Raw genomic sequence first — 16,371 nt, 5'->3', positions numbered from 1 at the left:
GCCCTCCTCACAGCCCTGTCCCATCTGGGGCTGTCTAACACATATGTTAGGATGCTATTTGTTGACTTCAGCTCTATGTTTAATACAATAATTCCCCACAAACTGGTACACAAACTCCTTAAGTTAGGTCTGCCCACCTCACCGTGTTCATGGATCAGAGACGTTTTAACAAAAAGACCACAAGTGGTAAGAATAGGGGATATACATCATCTACCCTCATTCTGAACTCTGCAGGGATGCGTACTCAGTCCAGCCCTTTTTACTCTTTTCACATACGACTGCAACCCATCCATGCCTCGAACACCACTGTGAAATTCGTCGATGATACCACTGTAGTGGGTCTCGTATTGGACAATGATGAGACCCACTGCAGAGAGGAGATCCATCACCTGGCCCTGTGGTGTTCACAACACAATCTGGTTTTGAATGCCACTAAAACCAAAGAGGTTATTGTGGACTTCAGAAGGACAGCACATGCTCCACTGCTCATACAGAGGGTGGAAGTGGAGCGTGTGGATGACATCAAGTTCCTGGGCATCCACATTACAGCAGACCTCACTTGGGCTCTTAACACCTTCCAACCTGGTGAAGAAAGCTCAACAAACTCAACTCCTCAGGAAGCTGAAGCAGGTCAGACTCTCTTCTCGGCTGCTGATAAATTTCTATGAGTCCCAGAGTATTCTTTGTCACTGTGTAAATGTGTGGTATGTCAGCTGCACAGCACAGGACAGGAAGGACTCGGCCCGGAGGGATGGGTTCTGTCGGCCTCTATTGTGAATGAAGTGCCGCAATCAAGTGTCTCTGCTTGTTTGCAGGGGTAAAAAAAAGAACTGGTTCTTTGAATAAGTACAGCGTTTTCTTTACCCCAGAAAATCTATATAAAGACTACTGTTTTATGTTTTTGAGGAGCGGAGAAATCTGTTTTAGTCAAGCGTTTGTCGTCAAATCATGGTCAATAATGTCTTAAATAGCATGTGCATAGCACTTCATTTTTATAACATGAGATTTTGGACAAACTACAGGAAAACTGAGTGCCCATATAGCTACAATAAACGTTATAATCTGTAAGTTCATGAAAAAGTAATGCGGTAAAGCCATTTTAAGGGTGGGCAAAACACGTGGGCCGACATTCACTGGTCAAAAACTCTATTTGAGCTTGATTTTGGTGGAATGTTAATAATATAATGAATCATGCAAGTGTCTGACCATATAAAGCCATAATATCAACTTTGACAACACGGTGTTTAACTATTTAAAAAATACAGTGACTAGTGTGATATAGGGAAAACATTTATTTTGCCTTTCACAATATGAGGTAAATCCGGCCCTACCTCTAAGACTGTTGGGGCGGGGCGGGAGTGGCACTACTAGGTATGAAGGGAATTATTTGAGATTTAGAATAACGGGGTGATTGATACTTGATATAGGCCTGAGTGCAATAATTCCAAACGGATATCCAAAAACTTAAATATAAAAAATTGAATCTCTGTCTTTCTTGCAGCCCTGACTGTGCTGTCGCTTTTAAACAGTAACTGAAGTAATCGGCATACTCATGGCCAAATCGCTGACAGGAACGGAGCAGCGGCTTGAGTGCTTCGATACTTGGGCAAGAGCGTTGTAGCGTCATCTCGCTTTTAAAGACACATGAAATTTGAATAAAATATCACGTCAACTTCATGAATGATAGTTTATTTAACATGGTTGTACAGTGTGACAGTTTCCCACACATTTGTAAAACATTTTACAACAAGGTGTTTTTAACCTTAGTTAGCCTAACTAGTTAACGATCAATATTGTTGATTGGACTGCACTGACACTGTTGGATGAGAACTGAACCGAGATGGACGTCGACATCACTGTTCCCCTCCGAAAGCTTAAGTTAGCATTGTCTCACTGACCTGCGGAGATGGTACCTTAGAGTTAAAGGGCAACTTCTCAGTGACCTCCTCCTCTTCCTCCTTCTACTGCTGCTTCTTCTGGTTGATGTGTGTGTGGGAACTCATAGGGGCCCATGGGCACTGGCAGGCCTTGAGCAAAGCCTGATATGTCTTCACTCTTCACCCGGTAGAGAAGACTCTCCCAGCAGAGTCAGACTGTAATTCCTGCATTTCAACTCGGAAGGAAATTGCAACTTTACCATCACTGAACTGGCAACCATAAGCTCTTCCTGCTTCTCTGCATCTTCTGTTAGCCATTCTGCGTAGCCTCTCCAGTTGGCGCGGTCACGACGACAGGCCTCGATCTACAACCAGCCATGTGCTTACTCATGAAGAGAGAGAGAGAACGTCTCAGGTTACGTATGTAACCATGGTTCCCTGAGAACAGGGAACGAGACACTGCGTTTGAAATGCTATGGGGAACGTCACACGTGAACCGATGTCTGAAAGCCAAGTATCAAATCTCTCCAATCCTACTGGCCGGCGACAGCCTATGACGTCATCATAGCGTGACCCAGAAGTATATAAGGAGCGTCTAGAGAATCAGTCAGTATCTTATCGTCTGAGGGACTGTTCAGCAGGCAGCCCCGGAGCATGGCAAGGAAACGCAGAGTCTCGTTCCCTGTTCTCAGGGAATCATGGTTACATACGTGTAGCGTCTGGATAGATCCGGCGTAGTCAATCAACTTTGGAAATTTCAGAATGCTTTTACTGTGCATGTAAATCACGAATCGGCTCCGGCAAGTCCGGGACCAATTGCCCCATTGGCACCTTTGTTACCCCAGTAAAGAAAAACAGAACATATTCTCACCAGCTCCAGAGACTTCAAAGAGTCACCCTGGTGGGACTAAGTGTCATGTGGTCACAGACACCGGCCACAACCCCAATACACACACACATACAGACACTCACAAACACGCATGGAGATTGTGAATGTACATTTATCCTCCAAATATGACTGTGCCAAAGTGTAGCCGTCGCTGTATTTAAAGGTGCATGTATTTATCCCTAGTATATAAGCTTAGCTATGACTGTAGTTGTATTAGTTTTCTTCTAAACGATAAAACTCAAGTATAAACGGTATCTCCCCTTTTATGTCTTTGCCATCTGACAAGTTTGGTCTCATTGTAAAGCTTTCATTATGCACTAATTGAAAATGTATGTCACATGACTGTAAAATGCATTCTTCTATTTTTAATGGTACTTTGAAGAAAATGTACTCAGATCTGACACTTCATAAACCATGCAAATTAGGTCATAAATGGAGACAAAGAAAGAATCTGCCCGCCAAAATCGCACCCTCATCATTGGCTGATGTATCCCAGGAGGCGTTCTGGTCTGTTGTCCTTAAAACACAATGACACGTGTCTCTCATTTGTCTCTCGATTGTCCCTCGCCATTTAACACACGTCTCTCCCAGACGTCTCGGCGACCGCGCTTCCATCACGCGCCCCCCTCTTTTCGGGACGACCATCTTTTGGCAACAAGTTTCTTTGTCAAACCCTCTTCATCCTGTCGCCCGAAGTCTTCACTCTTCATCACCTAGGAGACGGACTCTTTTTCTCTATTTCGTTATCTTACTCTTAAGTCAAACCCTTGTTTGAAAACCCGCCGAAGAAGACCTTCTCGGAAAAGGACCAATCGCTTCAGCCGCACGCACCGAAACTCCTGCAGAAACACGAAACGACCACAGCACCTGAACCTATGCAAGTACAGAACCATTCTTTTCAAAGCGTTTTAAGCTCGATGTGTAAGCTGAGTTTCCTTGCTGGCTCTCAAAGGTTTTAACTGTTCGTAAGTTGCCATTCCTTTGATCACCTCTGTTTTCTTGACTTTACTTTCGCTTTCTATTTATGTGTATTGTTTGTGTATGTTTAGTAGTATAGTCTCTGTATCCGTAGTTTCATATATTAAATACATTATATTCATGCTCGATTGTTTTTTTTGCTCATGCAACAAACCCAGGTCACTTTAACGTTTCGATCCAGTATCCTTGCTTTACGCATTGATGCTAGAATAGGAAGTCTTTCTCGTGGCCAGAGAAAAACCTTCCTTTTATAATCGGCTATGAAGAGCTAACGGTTTGCTGGACAAACTAATAGTTTCTCTAAATTATTATCAAACCAGAACTAATCATATATGTAATTGATTATATGTATATGTATTATGATTAATCGTAAAGCTTTATGATTTATTATATTCATATATTTCACCCATAAATTAATTAAATACCTGTACAGAATTGCTACATACGTAACCTGAGACGTTCCCTTTCGAAGGGAACTCTACTCTGCATTTGAAACGCTATGGGGAACGATATACCCACGCCGCCATGCTTGAGGGGAGTGCATGCCAAATGGCTAGACAAACGTAAAAGCAATTTCGAAAGAAACGCCAGAGCAACTCACCCTCAGGTCACACAAAGGCTGTTAGTGCCAGCATTCCCTACGGCCAACAGCCCAAGCTAAACCTCAAAGAGGCCTTCCGCAGAAAGCCTACCAAGGCTGCTACAAGGCTTGTGGGACCAAATCTTCCGAAGAAAGAAGGTCCCTTTAAGGGAATGTGGCCAGGGATCTGAAAGGAACCCCACCCAGCCACTAGAAGGGGGACATAGTCACCCTCAAATGCCACCAGGGAGGCCGACCTGGTCTGACAAAAAACCTAATCTCTAGCCAGCAACCTGTCTGTATACAGAGTCTCAACAATGCATTCTTCAGAGAAGACAGCGTGTAAGAGCGACTGCAGAAAGGCAGTAAGCAACTCAAACCCGAGCGTAGAGACGGGCATCCCGGAGAGCAGAACTCAGTAAAAAACCTTCTACTCTCTAAGCAAGAGGAGTAGAACATATGCCATTGCGTCCCAAGGAGACCTCAGGACAGGTCTAAGAATCCAAACAGACACGTGGCATCAGCTCGTGGAAGTGCTACCAAGCTCAAGGGAGCAAATGTAGAAAAACCCAACCAATGTAAGGTTTACTAAATAAACTCACCCTGAGAGGCCACAAAGAGGTTTCTACAGGAGGCCCAGAAGGCCTACAACTTAAGACACGTGGCATCGGCTAGTGGCTATTATCTCCACACAAGCCATCAGGCCATACACTCAGTAATGCACCTTTTACTCTTAAACAAGAGGAGTACACAGTCCGCCACAATACTCTGAGAGAGGCCACAAAGAGGGCCTACTCCTATATTTAGCAGAGACAGGCGTGGCCAATGGCGGCGAAACAAATTCCAACACAGAACTGTGCCAACATGCTATTTGAAAGGAGGCCTAAACGGGGCCTACAACTCCAACAACACGTGGCGTCAGCTAGTGGTATAAAGGGACCAAGCTCAAAGGAGACCAGCTCTAAACCCAACCAACAGTTGTGGGTAACTAGCTTAACACAACCTAAGCTAAGTCTACACATTCCAACAGGCAATTTACCAACTACAATTACAAAGGGCACAACAACATGCTACCAAGGTCTGAAGGAGGCCTAAAAGGCCTACTACCTCAAACAGACACGGCATAAACCTGTGGCAGTGCGAAATATTAAGTGAGCAAAACTCATGAACATCTACCAACAACGCTTGTAAAACACACGCTACCATACTAGAAGGAGGCTCAAACTGATAGAGGCAACAACTCCTACAGTATATGCAATATAGCTGTTGTGGCAGTGATCAAACCAAAGGTAGCTAGGCTAGCAGCAGCAAACAACGTCAGGCGGCCAGAGGCCGACAATAGGGCAGGTGTAAAGTCGCCCTCGCAAAGAGAGGGAATCGATTACCGACGCTGCTGGCGTCTGCGATCGATCACCTCCCTTAAATCCTGCTTCTTCCTCCTCGAGTCGCGCCGTCTCTGCGACTTACTCCTGGGAGGAGGAGGAGCACGAGCGGCCACACTGGACCTCTGGACCTGTCTCTGAGCCTCAGCTCGAGATGAACCAGGACCTCCTGGCCCAGATTCGGATCTGAGCGGGATGCAGGTTCTAAACGCCCTCGCCTCCCTGAACTTTCCAACCACCACCTCGACGGAGGTGCCAGAAAGTTCAGAGGGCGACACCGGGGCATCGAGGAGAAAGCCCTTCTCTGTCTCCCCGATGTCCGCCAGGTTCAACCACAGATGTCTCTCCGTGGCCACCATCGCCGCCATTGATCTTTCATCAATAGGGGGCGTTGACACATACCCATGCTGGCTCAATCCCTCAACATCAGCGAAGTTCGCTCGCTGATGTCGATGAATACGAGCCGAATACGGGTTTTTCCATGCCTTCTCGATCTCAACATGAAGATCGGGAAGGAATGGAAGGCTCACGGGAGTTGCAGGGCCATTGCCGGAAAGGAACCGCTCGTCAATCCGTCCGCGTGCGGTTTCTTTCCTAACGCGCTCCCAAGGCAGCTGCAGCCTGCCAGAAGCGCACTCCATAACCTCCAGCAGCTCAGCATACGCAGGGCAGGGAGGCTTAGAAGAACCAGCAGGCTCACCTGCTTGTTCTTCAACCACCATCTCCTGCTCTCTGGCGCTATCAGCCAAAAGAGCACTCGCTGCTGGATCCGATGACGTCAAAGAAAGGACGTCATCGTCATCCAGCAGCTCATCCCCGCCAGCCGCTGGGGGCTGAGAAAGATTAACGCCTCTCAAACTCCTCAGCAAGCTCCACCTGCAAGCCTCATGATTTCAGCCGCCGCTCTGCCTCTGCGCACACTTCATGAAACCTTTGTCAGACATGATAGAAAATATTCCTTACCAGATTCGATTGCAAAGCGATCAGACACAACAGTCCTGAAAGATGAAAAGATACTGATTGATTCTCTAGGTACTCCTTATATACTTCCGGGTCGCACTATGATGACGTCATAGGCTGTCGCCGGCCAATAGGATTGGAGAGATTTGATACTTGGCTTTCAGACATCTGTTCACGTGTGACGTTCCCCATAGCATTTCAAAAGCAGAGTAGAGTTCCCTTCGAAAGAGAACTCTCTCTCCCTCAACAAGAACAGAGTTGAACTAACCATGCAAGTTCATCACAACTTCTTCATTCGACGCAGAAGAAATTGACTGAAACTCATGGAATCATCACAATCCTTGTTCAGGAACTTCACAAACTGCCTCCACTGCAAACAGCCATGCAAGTATCATACATTTAATGAGGTGCTCTGAAAATAATAAGCTGATGGTTCTTTTCATGGTAAATAACTCTTTTCCATAGCCTCATTCCCTGTTTCCATTTTTTGGTTCATTCTTTCATTTCCCATTTTACCCATGTACTGTATGTGTGATTGTGTGTGTTTGGATTTGTTGTTCATGATTTAGTTAATAATCTTGTGCACAATACATAATTTGGTTCTGACTCCCTGCCTGCAGATAAATGTCACTTAAATGATTGATCTTGTTTCACGCTCTGAGCATTGTAAATGCTAAGAAAGAATTATTTATCTGTGGCCATGAAAAATACCAATAATGATCAATACTGACAAACTGATTAATTGATTGTAATGTTAATGTAGCTACATCAAGTTAATCCGTTTAACTGATCCAAATATTCGTAATTAATCATACCAAGTTACAAATAATTATTAACATTTCCCATTTGAGCTAATTTGAGCAACATTTATAGATGAAATTAACTAATTTATTAATTGACGATCTTTACAACGGAACTGAATCAACACTGAACAATGACACCAATTTCTTTTAGAGCTGCTGTACAGCCGAAATGAACTGTTTGCATCACTGAATAATTATTTTCCTGTTATCACTGTAAAGCTGCTTTAAAACAATCTGTATTGAATAAAGCACTAATAAAGGTGAATTGACATAAACATAATACATTAAACTTCTGAAGCATTTATTAATCTCAATGTAATATATTTTTTAAATCAAAACTTGTATCTTTTAATTGCAACTGAGCTAACATGAACTAACAATAAACAGCTATAGTTTAACATGTAACATGTATTCCTCACTGTTAGTTAATATTATTTATGTTGATTACACATTATTTTGATGGTTCCTCAACAGACATTCTATTAGCTATAAGCAACTTTGCAACTACATGTCAACTAACTCTCATTAAAGTATTAGTAGACTGTAGTAAACTGTTCGGTTAGGGTTAGTTTAAGTAGAATAAGTTGACAGAAAAATAGTTGCAAAGCTACTTATAGTCAGTTGAATGTTTAGGAATCATCAAAATAAAGTGTTAGCAGATATTAAGCAGACAGTTTACCAAAACTCTAGTTAGTTGACATGTAGTTGCAAAGTTATTTATAGTTAGTATAGATAAAGATGTTAGTATAGATGTGTCAAAAGAGGACCATGGAAATAAAGTGTTACCCTTACTTTAGCATTGTGTACAGAAATCAAATGTAATTAATCAATGTTAAGTGCTGGTACTGAAACTTATCTTAAAGGAATGGTGCACCTGTTTAAATGAAGCAGACTGTTTAAAAGCATTTCTCCTTTTGTATTCATTAAAAGCATTTATTCAAAGGGATCATATACAGATTATATATATACATATATACAGATTGGTCATATAAAAAAGTGCTATATAAATAAAGATGTCTTGATTTGACTTAAAAACAAAGCAAATGTGTCTGTGATGAATTGATGTCTTGCAGTCTCTCTGTTCTTGCTCAGACGTGGACAGGCTCTGATCTCTGGTGTGGCGGCTTGAGTTCCTGTCAGGTTGGGGTTGGACTTCAGGCTTCGGGTCAAGCCTCGAGCTCAAGTCCTCCACCAAGGACAGCAAGCATGTTATTTCCTATCCAATACAAAGATTATATGAACAAGTCAACTCATGAATGTTTCTAGAGCTAATTTACAACAGAACTGATTCTGTTTGCATCACTGATTCTGTTATTTTCCTGTTTGAAGCTGCTTTGAAACAATCTGTATTGTATAAAGCCTTATATAAATTAAACTTGACTGAACTATAACAAGAACATTACAATGAAAAACAAATTACAATCTCACTACAAATCATCTAGAATTGAACACAAATGATAATAATCCTACTCTGTCTGTTACACTTCCTCACACCTGAAATCACTGATCGAGTGAATCTCCTGAGCTTCTCCAATCTAGATCATTTCTAATCCATTGATGTTGTAAGATCTGCTCTAATGTCGGCCGTTTAGTTGGATCCCGGGTTAGGCACTGGCTAATCAGATCACTGCATTCTGTACAAATTTTAATAAGGAGAGAGCTGGTTAGTCATGACCATGTGACTTGGCATCTATGAAAACAGCACCTACAACATGATTAATATAATGTAAAATGTTCCTTATCTTTACTTTAAAAGTGAAGTATGTAGTTTCTGCGACACTAGTGGCACCTACAGCAGAATTACAAAATAAAACATTTTCGAAAACCCTTGCAAACGTCCCTTTCGCGCATCACGTCTTCCACAACTTAAACATCACAAACGCAGCTCTTACTGGTTCTTATGAAGGCATGTTTCAGGTCCAACATATTAGGAATACTTTTAGCTGTGTTGCATTTGTCTTTATGAAACTTTATCGGGTGCATGAAGATGCTGTATGATACTGAAGCATGCTTTGTAGCGCATAGCATCACAATACTCTGTTCATTGTGACGTGTTCATGATCCGTTTAATCTTTCATGTTATTAATGCAGCGAGTTTTGCCTTTCACTGCTGTAACTAAAGCTGAATTTATTTTCCCATGACTCCATCGGCTACAGTAGCCACGCCCCAAACTCTCGCTATACATTGAGCTATATATAAAAAAATCTTACATACTTCACCTTTAACAGTTTCTGTGCAGAGCCTTTGCTTTATGTGTGTGTTGATCAATGTTATCAATATTATTCACTCACCTTTGGATAAGTTGGTGTTCTGAAATGTAACTTTAGCTTGTTTGATTTCCATTCTATCCCAAAAAGGAGAACATGTGTTCACCATCTCGTACAACAACACTCCTAGAGCCCAGACGTTCGCTGCGACGGCGTGGAATCTCGGTTCTGCGAAGACTTCAGGTGGGCAGTAATCCAGTAATCCTGTAAGCAGACATTTGCACATTGTTAAGGATTTTTTTAAAAGCGTCAAATAATCAGTAAGTCACTACATTCAGGTTTCCACACTCTCAAAATGCTCACCAAGGTATATGTTGCTCTCGTAGCCATCGCTACTAAACAGCTGACCGCAGCCAAAGTCTATCAGCTTGAGCTCTAACGTGTTTTTCTTCAACAGGAAGTTCTGCGCATGAACATCATTATGAAAAACGCCATGCTCAATGCAGTGTTGTACTGCCAGCACAGCCTGTCGCATGATGACCCGTGCTGTTGTTTCGTCCAGTTGAGGATGACGAATGATGAAGTCCAGCAAGTTCTCGCAGGGTTCAGGGTACTCCATAACCAGAGTGAATTTTCGAGGATGTTCAAACCAATTGTACAGTTGTATGATGTAGGGGCTTATGGGTTCTTGCCTCATCATTAGCAGCAGCGCCACTTCTGTAACGAGAGGTTCGGGATGCCCAGGCTAGAGAAAAGTAGCAGACAGAAGGTTAGCTGGGTAAAAATCTGAAGAAAACATAATTTTTAAATGTACTTTTCTTTGATCTTTGTAGATGTGTTCAACAGAGCCTTTTCAGCTCAAAGTTATTTGGTGCTTCTAGGCTTATTTGTCTATTATATTCACACCTAATGCTTCCTACAGGTGTATTAACTACAGTAATCAGCACTTAAACAACTAAACACACATTCAGGTTTTGGCCAACTTACAATATCAAGATAACGGTTGTTGGCAGTCTTGCGTATCCGCTTGATGGCAACCTGAAAAAAAAAAAAAAAAGAATTCAATAACAGTAAAAGTATTCAAGCAGCTGACCTTGCACCAAGTATTAAACCATCTGTTAAATGTCTTAAATATGTTTTGATTCATGCAAGAGCAAAATGTTTTACAATTCGGTAAGATTTACCTTTTTGCCATCAAATTTGCGTGTCCCCTCGTACACCCTGCCAAATCCTCCGGATCCAATCATCTCTCCCACGTTAAAGAGAGACTCAAAGGACTCTGAAAACAAACAGAAAAATATGAGCTTCCTAGAAAATTGTTTTGTTTTAAAAATATCAGTGCTGGTTGTGTCGAGAAAATAATATTAATATTCTCTGAAAACAAGCCTTAGGATATTTTTAGTGGAAAACAAGACAACAATACTGTTTAAAATAATGTTGAAGAAATAATGACTGGCGATTCACCATTATTTGTCTTGACTCTGGAGTGATCAGGTGACGGCTCAGGATCAGCTGACGGCTCCAGATCTGGTGGAGGGACAAAAGGCTCCACAACATCCACAGCACTACTGTGGCAACAGCAGCTGAAAGGACTCTTCATGGCCTTCCACAGCATCTTCAAGAAAGATCGAAATCTTTTCCTCTTCCTCCATTCTGTAGGTTTTTCTGAAATGAAGAAAAATGATAGAAAACACAACTATTAGAAACATCTCTGACCTCAAATTAAGCAATGATAGAATGACATCACTTATATTTTACTGTTAAATTCTTAACTGTAATGTTACAAATCCAAAGTAATGGAAATATTTCCAAGCTATCCACCTGACTTCTGCTTAATGCCTGTATAAATGTCCCAAAATCTTATTTCACAATATTAATTAAGTCATTTTATTTCACAATTATCATAATCTGATCTTTTATTAAAAAGAGAATATACATTTCCAGGCTTCATTTGGCCAACTCTGGCACATGTGGCTCAGTTCTGGTAATGGCAAAGATCACATGGGCCATATTTTAAAATAGATTTAATACATATTTATATTTAAAACTTTTAATAAATACATAGTAATGTCTTATTAATGACATAACTGACTCTGTAATACTCGCCAGGACATTTTGACAATTTTGTGTTTATTCGACAATTCACGCACAATAAGTCGCAAAACAAAAATTGTTTTCACGATCGTATGCTGTCTGAGAAGCGGGCGTTTCAGGTGTGTGTCAGACAGCGCAAGTACAATTGACCTGTACACTTTACACGGCCCAGCCTCATTTAAATCTCACCTGTTGAGCTCTTGTTCACAGGAGAAGACTCCATGGCACCCTGGGCAGTTCGGCCATTTGAAGTCTCTGTTGGCTCAACAGGAACTTGACCTGGCAGCGGAGGGCTCATCCACTCTTCGAGGCTGTCACCCCTGGACAAACAGCGGTTGCCACAACTGCCCTGTTCGTTTGGGCTCTCCGATCCATCACCACTCCACCTCCAACAGACGCTGTACGAGCCTCTGCTGCTCAGGCTTAACGACTCTCTACAGAACCGCCTCTTTACATTGTCCTCAGAGAGGGACAAAGATGATGTGGACATGATGCCTGGTGAAGAATCTGGAATATTTCAAACATCAAAAACTGTTTTTTAATAATATCAATAATCAATGTATTAACTGAGCCATAACTCCTTTAATAAAAGCTTATTCTGACCTCTGCGAGACCATGTAGCAGGTCTTTTAAATGGATTGGACGGACGTCCATCATCTGGGCTCTGCTGGCTGCTGCTCTGCCACTTCCTCCTCCAGTGATCCTGACCTGTGGACACAAAAACAGACTCAGAGGGCAGAGGTGTTAAATATCCAGGTAACTCCTGGCTCAGCGTCCGGGTCTGGTCTGGCAGTGGATCCTGATGGCGGTCATCAGAACCGGGTCTCCAAACCTCCTGACCGGCCGTCTGAGAGGAAGCAGCTCTCCTGGATCTGGAGGCTGGAATATTTCAGACATCACAGAGTTAGTAATGTTTTAATAATAATCAATAATCAATGTCAGTGGTCAATTACAAACTGGTACTATAGTTACTCAAATTGAAAAGTTTATTTCATATGCAAGGAATCAAATAGATGTGATCACCTAGCTGGGAAAATTGGGGGATCAAATGGGTTCCCTCGCACAAGTTTCTTCACATTAATTTAGTCAATCATTGTACAACATCATACCATAAACAAATGAAAAACTAAAGCACTCACCTCCTCTTTCACCCCTGTGAGCCTTCGACATCCTCCTCCAAACTGCAATAAAAAAAAACAATACAAAATACAATATAAAAAAGAATAAAATACAACTATCCTCAGGAAAAAAAAGAAAGAAAGAAATAAAGAAAGAAAGAAAAAAAAAGAAAAGAAAAAGAAAAAAAAGAACAATAAAATAAAACTGTCCTTAAAAAAATCTCTTTAAAAATAAAACTATGTAGATGATATATCCTCCGATCTCCTTCTAGAATAAAAGTCTCCTCTGTGAAATACTGCAAACAGCTTCAAAATCCGCACTGAAAATGCTCTGCAAAAGTCTCTGAATTCGCCTCGTCTCTCAACCAACAAATAGCGATCGGTTCGAGTGTGTATATATTCAGTCAGAATTCATAACTCGCGTCGCTATAGCAACTAAAATTTGAATCACTCATACGCGCACGCACACTTCAAGTCACGTGTGTGAGCAGAGCGCGTGAGCGCACATCGAATCTGAACACATTTATTGAAGTTATTAAATTAATTTTGACGTTTTCTTTAATACAGATTTATTTTTTCTGACAATTATTCTTCCTAATATTATTATAATCGGTGGAATTAAAATCCATCGTGTCCAAAATCTTAATTAATTATATAATTATTAGGCCTATTCATAATTGAGCAAAAGCGTCATTGCTTCTGTCTAAAGTGCATGAGGCCAGAAATGTTGAAGCGGGTGGGCCTTCATGAAACAGGGTGAGGAAATCATACAGGCCTAATCATATCGAGTATGAAAACTGTATGCCAAATTATCAGACAAAAAAAAAAAAAAACATACGCAGCGCAGTATTAAGTTCAAAGTTACAAAACAGCAAATAACCTACATTCATGAACTTATGAATTTATATATGGTCAGACCAGATAAGCTACGCACAGACTATTTAAGACAGTACTGGCTATGACTCGATGACAAATGCTAGACTAAGACACTCTCTCCGCTCCTCAAACACTAGTTTTTATAGAGAGAGTTTCTCGAGTAAAGAAAACGCTGTACTTATTCAAACAAACAGTTCTTTATTTACCCTAATATTGTAAACAAGCAGAGATCTCCCTCCAAAGCGTGCAGCACTTCATTCACGATAGAGGCATGTGGAGTTATGAGGTTTGACTGACAGTTTGAAGAGCCAATGGAGTTACGAGGTTTAGTCACAAGTTCTTTTTAATACTTTTCATTGGTTAAATATTTTACAACCTAGAGACGTAAGGGGTGACCAATAGTAATGATTTAGGGAGAAAAAAATAAAAATGACGAAATTTGTAGATACGAGGTTTCTGCATGGCAGCGACTATATGAATTAATGTTTACAATCTTTTAACTATAACTATACACTATAAATGTTTCTACTTTCTACACGGAGATGATCTCATCATAATAATGTCTTGTTATGGGAATTGCGCGGTTTCATTGCTTGGTTTCTTGCAGCAGTACATATCCAACTATATATCCAAATTAGGCGTTTAAAGTATCGACCGATCATATTTGTTTCATAATTTTCAAATTCAACTCCACATTCCACAAACGTGGAAATCTTACCATTACTTCCTGGGCGGGACTAACAGAAACTGACGAATCAAACTTTTCATTTTGACAAGTGGGAGAGGGGAGACTAGGAAACGGCCTGCAATTGACCATGGAAATCATTCTTTTAACTAAATAAACAAAGTTAAAGTGTGATGAGACATCTTTTTGGAAAATGACCAACTATTTATTGGGTGGGTCCAGGCCACTGAATTGAAGGGGAATTTGAGAAGAACACCAGTCAAACTGTTTAACAAGTCTGGTCCTTGAAGGAGATGATCATTTAAACTGATTCCATCATACCTCGCAGAACAGTCAAAAACTACTCTCAATTTGCTTGGTTTCTTGGGGTGGTAAACACCGTGATGAGGAACATACCATTTGTTACCTTCACTCCCAACATCTTTAACTTCCTCTGCCTCTCCTCTTTTAATGACATCCTCCATAAATTCCACATAATGCTCCTTGTATCTTTGATCCTTTAACAATTTTCTCTTTAGATTGTTAAGTCGTACAAGGGCCAGCTGTCTGTTATCTGGCAAACAAGGTCTTTCTTTAAAAGGCAAAGGCATTTCAAAATGTCCAAAACTATTTTTCCTTATACCATCACTTAACTTATTCAAAAATATGATGTCATCTTGGGATAGTTTTATTATCATCAACATCCTTAAAATCAGATTCTAAAACACGAATGGCATCTGCTGGAGTCAATGGAGGGATTTCTTTAACAGAAAGTCAGAGACTAGTAACACCAGAGGAATCAGGCTTGGGTAATGAAGGTCCAACAATGCTCCAGCCTAGATCAGTTTTAACAGCATAAGGTGCATCATACTCTCCTACAATCACTTGTCTTGGCGCCAGTGCTCTAGCACAATTGTAGCCAATCAAAAGCCCAGCCTCACGGTCCTTCAAAGAGGGCATCTCATCAGCAATTGCAAAAAGATGGTTCCAAAGTTTAGCTGTTTCACATGTAGGTATATGTGCATGGTTAACTGGAATACAGTCTTTAGTATAGACAGGAGGGAGATCAATATAAGTGGCAGAACTATAACCCCTTACACGAAGTCCTGAAATCCAGTCATGGTTGTCAGTTTTAACTTAACAGGAGATTTATCAGCCTGTAAGACATTGCTCACTTCTTGGTCGATAAAGGTTGTATCACTTTGTGAATCAAGTAAGGCATAAACTAATTTTTCTGTACTCACATCTTTGCTTGATGATACCCACACTGGTACGACCATTGATGTATAAGATGATCTCCTTCCAGCCACGCTCAAGGATACGACAGCGGTTGACTCATCTTCTGACGTTGGAGCAGATGCTGTTACAGGGACTGCCCCTTCTCTCTTGATAAAGTTATCGTCATGAAAGCAAGTAGGATGTTTCCCTTTACACGTATTACAGGAAAGGCGATAACGACAGTCTCTTGCACGGCGGCCAGTTTTCAAACATCCATAACAGAGATTATTTTCCTTTACAAATACCCTTCGTTCTGCTAATGTCTTGGTCATCAGTTTGGAACAATCATGGAGCTGATGCTTAGGATCTTGACAAAATACACAGTGAGATTTTACATTTTTCTCTGTGGTCTTTGGGCCTTTCAGACCCCAAGATAGTCTGAGTATTGAGGACGTTAACTTTACTTTTCGTTTCTCTAAAATTTTGTCTATCAGCAGATGCTAAGCTGAGAGCATAAGTCGACGTGACTGGATTACAACCAATCTCTGCCTCTAATGAAACAAATGCTGCAAAGGTCTTGAAATCAGGGAAATCTTTATTGTCTCTCAAGGTTTGTGTCACTTGTCGATTCCAACGTGAAGCAGCCCACTCAGGTAGTTTTTGAACCAACCTTTGGTTTTCCTCACAATCGTTTAAAATTTGTAGACTTGCAACATGAGGCATG

General features: G+C 41.2%; 1 protein-coding gene and 1 long non-coding RNA gene across 36 annotated transcripts in view; one reads left to right on the top strand and one right to left on the bottom strand.

Moving 5' to 3' along the window:
- LOC127506149 (aurora kinase A-like) overlaps nucleotides 1-16,371 on the bottom strand; it is a 123,080-nt gene that overhangs the window by 70,243 nt on the left and 36,466 nt on the right. For 4 of the 35 annotated variants that reach the window (XM_051882309.1, XM_051882338.1, XM_051882305.1 and 1 more), the window contains exon 9: nucleotides 9,762-9,941. The exons of 9 other annotated variants lie outside the window; for them this stretch is intronic. In XM_051882309.1, the coding sequence (XP_051738269.1) occupies nucleotides 9,762-9,941 (180 nt within the window). Of the gene's footprint in view, nucleotides 1-8,545; nucleotides 8,686-8,963; nucleotides 9,104-9,761; nucleotides 9,942-10,040; nucleotides 10,423-10,664; nucleotides 10,716-10,861; nucleotides 10,957-11,141; nucleotides 11,343-11,960; nucleotides 12,279-12,374; nucleotides 12,651-12,910; nucleotides 12,953-13,971; nucleotides 14,207-16,371 lie in introns of those variants that run through there. 22 more of the 35 variants (XM_051882326.1, XM_051882343.1, XM_051882319.1 and 19 more) reach the window with 14 other exon arrangements.
- Nucleotides 1-16,371, top strand: part of LOC127506154 (uncharacterized) — a 50,579-nt gene that overhangs the window by 24,317 nt on the left and 9,891 nt on the right. The window lies entirely within an intron of this gene.

Source organism: Ctenopharyngodon idella, chromosome 23 (assembly GCF_019924925.1).
Source record: "Ctenopharyngodon idella isolate HZGC_01 chromosome 23, HZGC01, whole genome shotgun sequence".
In the NCBI taxonomy this organism is placed as follows: Eukaryota; Metazoa; Chordata; class Actinopteri; order Cypriniformes; family Xenocyprididae; genus Ctenopharyngodon; species Ctenopharyngodon idella.
The sequence above is the reverse complement of the archived record's forward strand: the minus strand, read 5'-3'. Positions and strand labels throughout refer to the sequence as shown.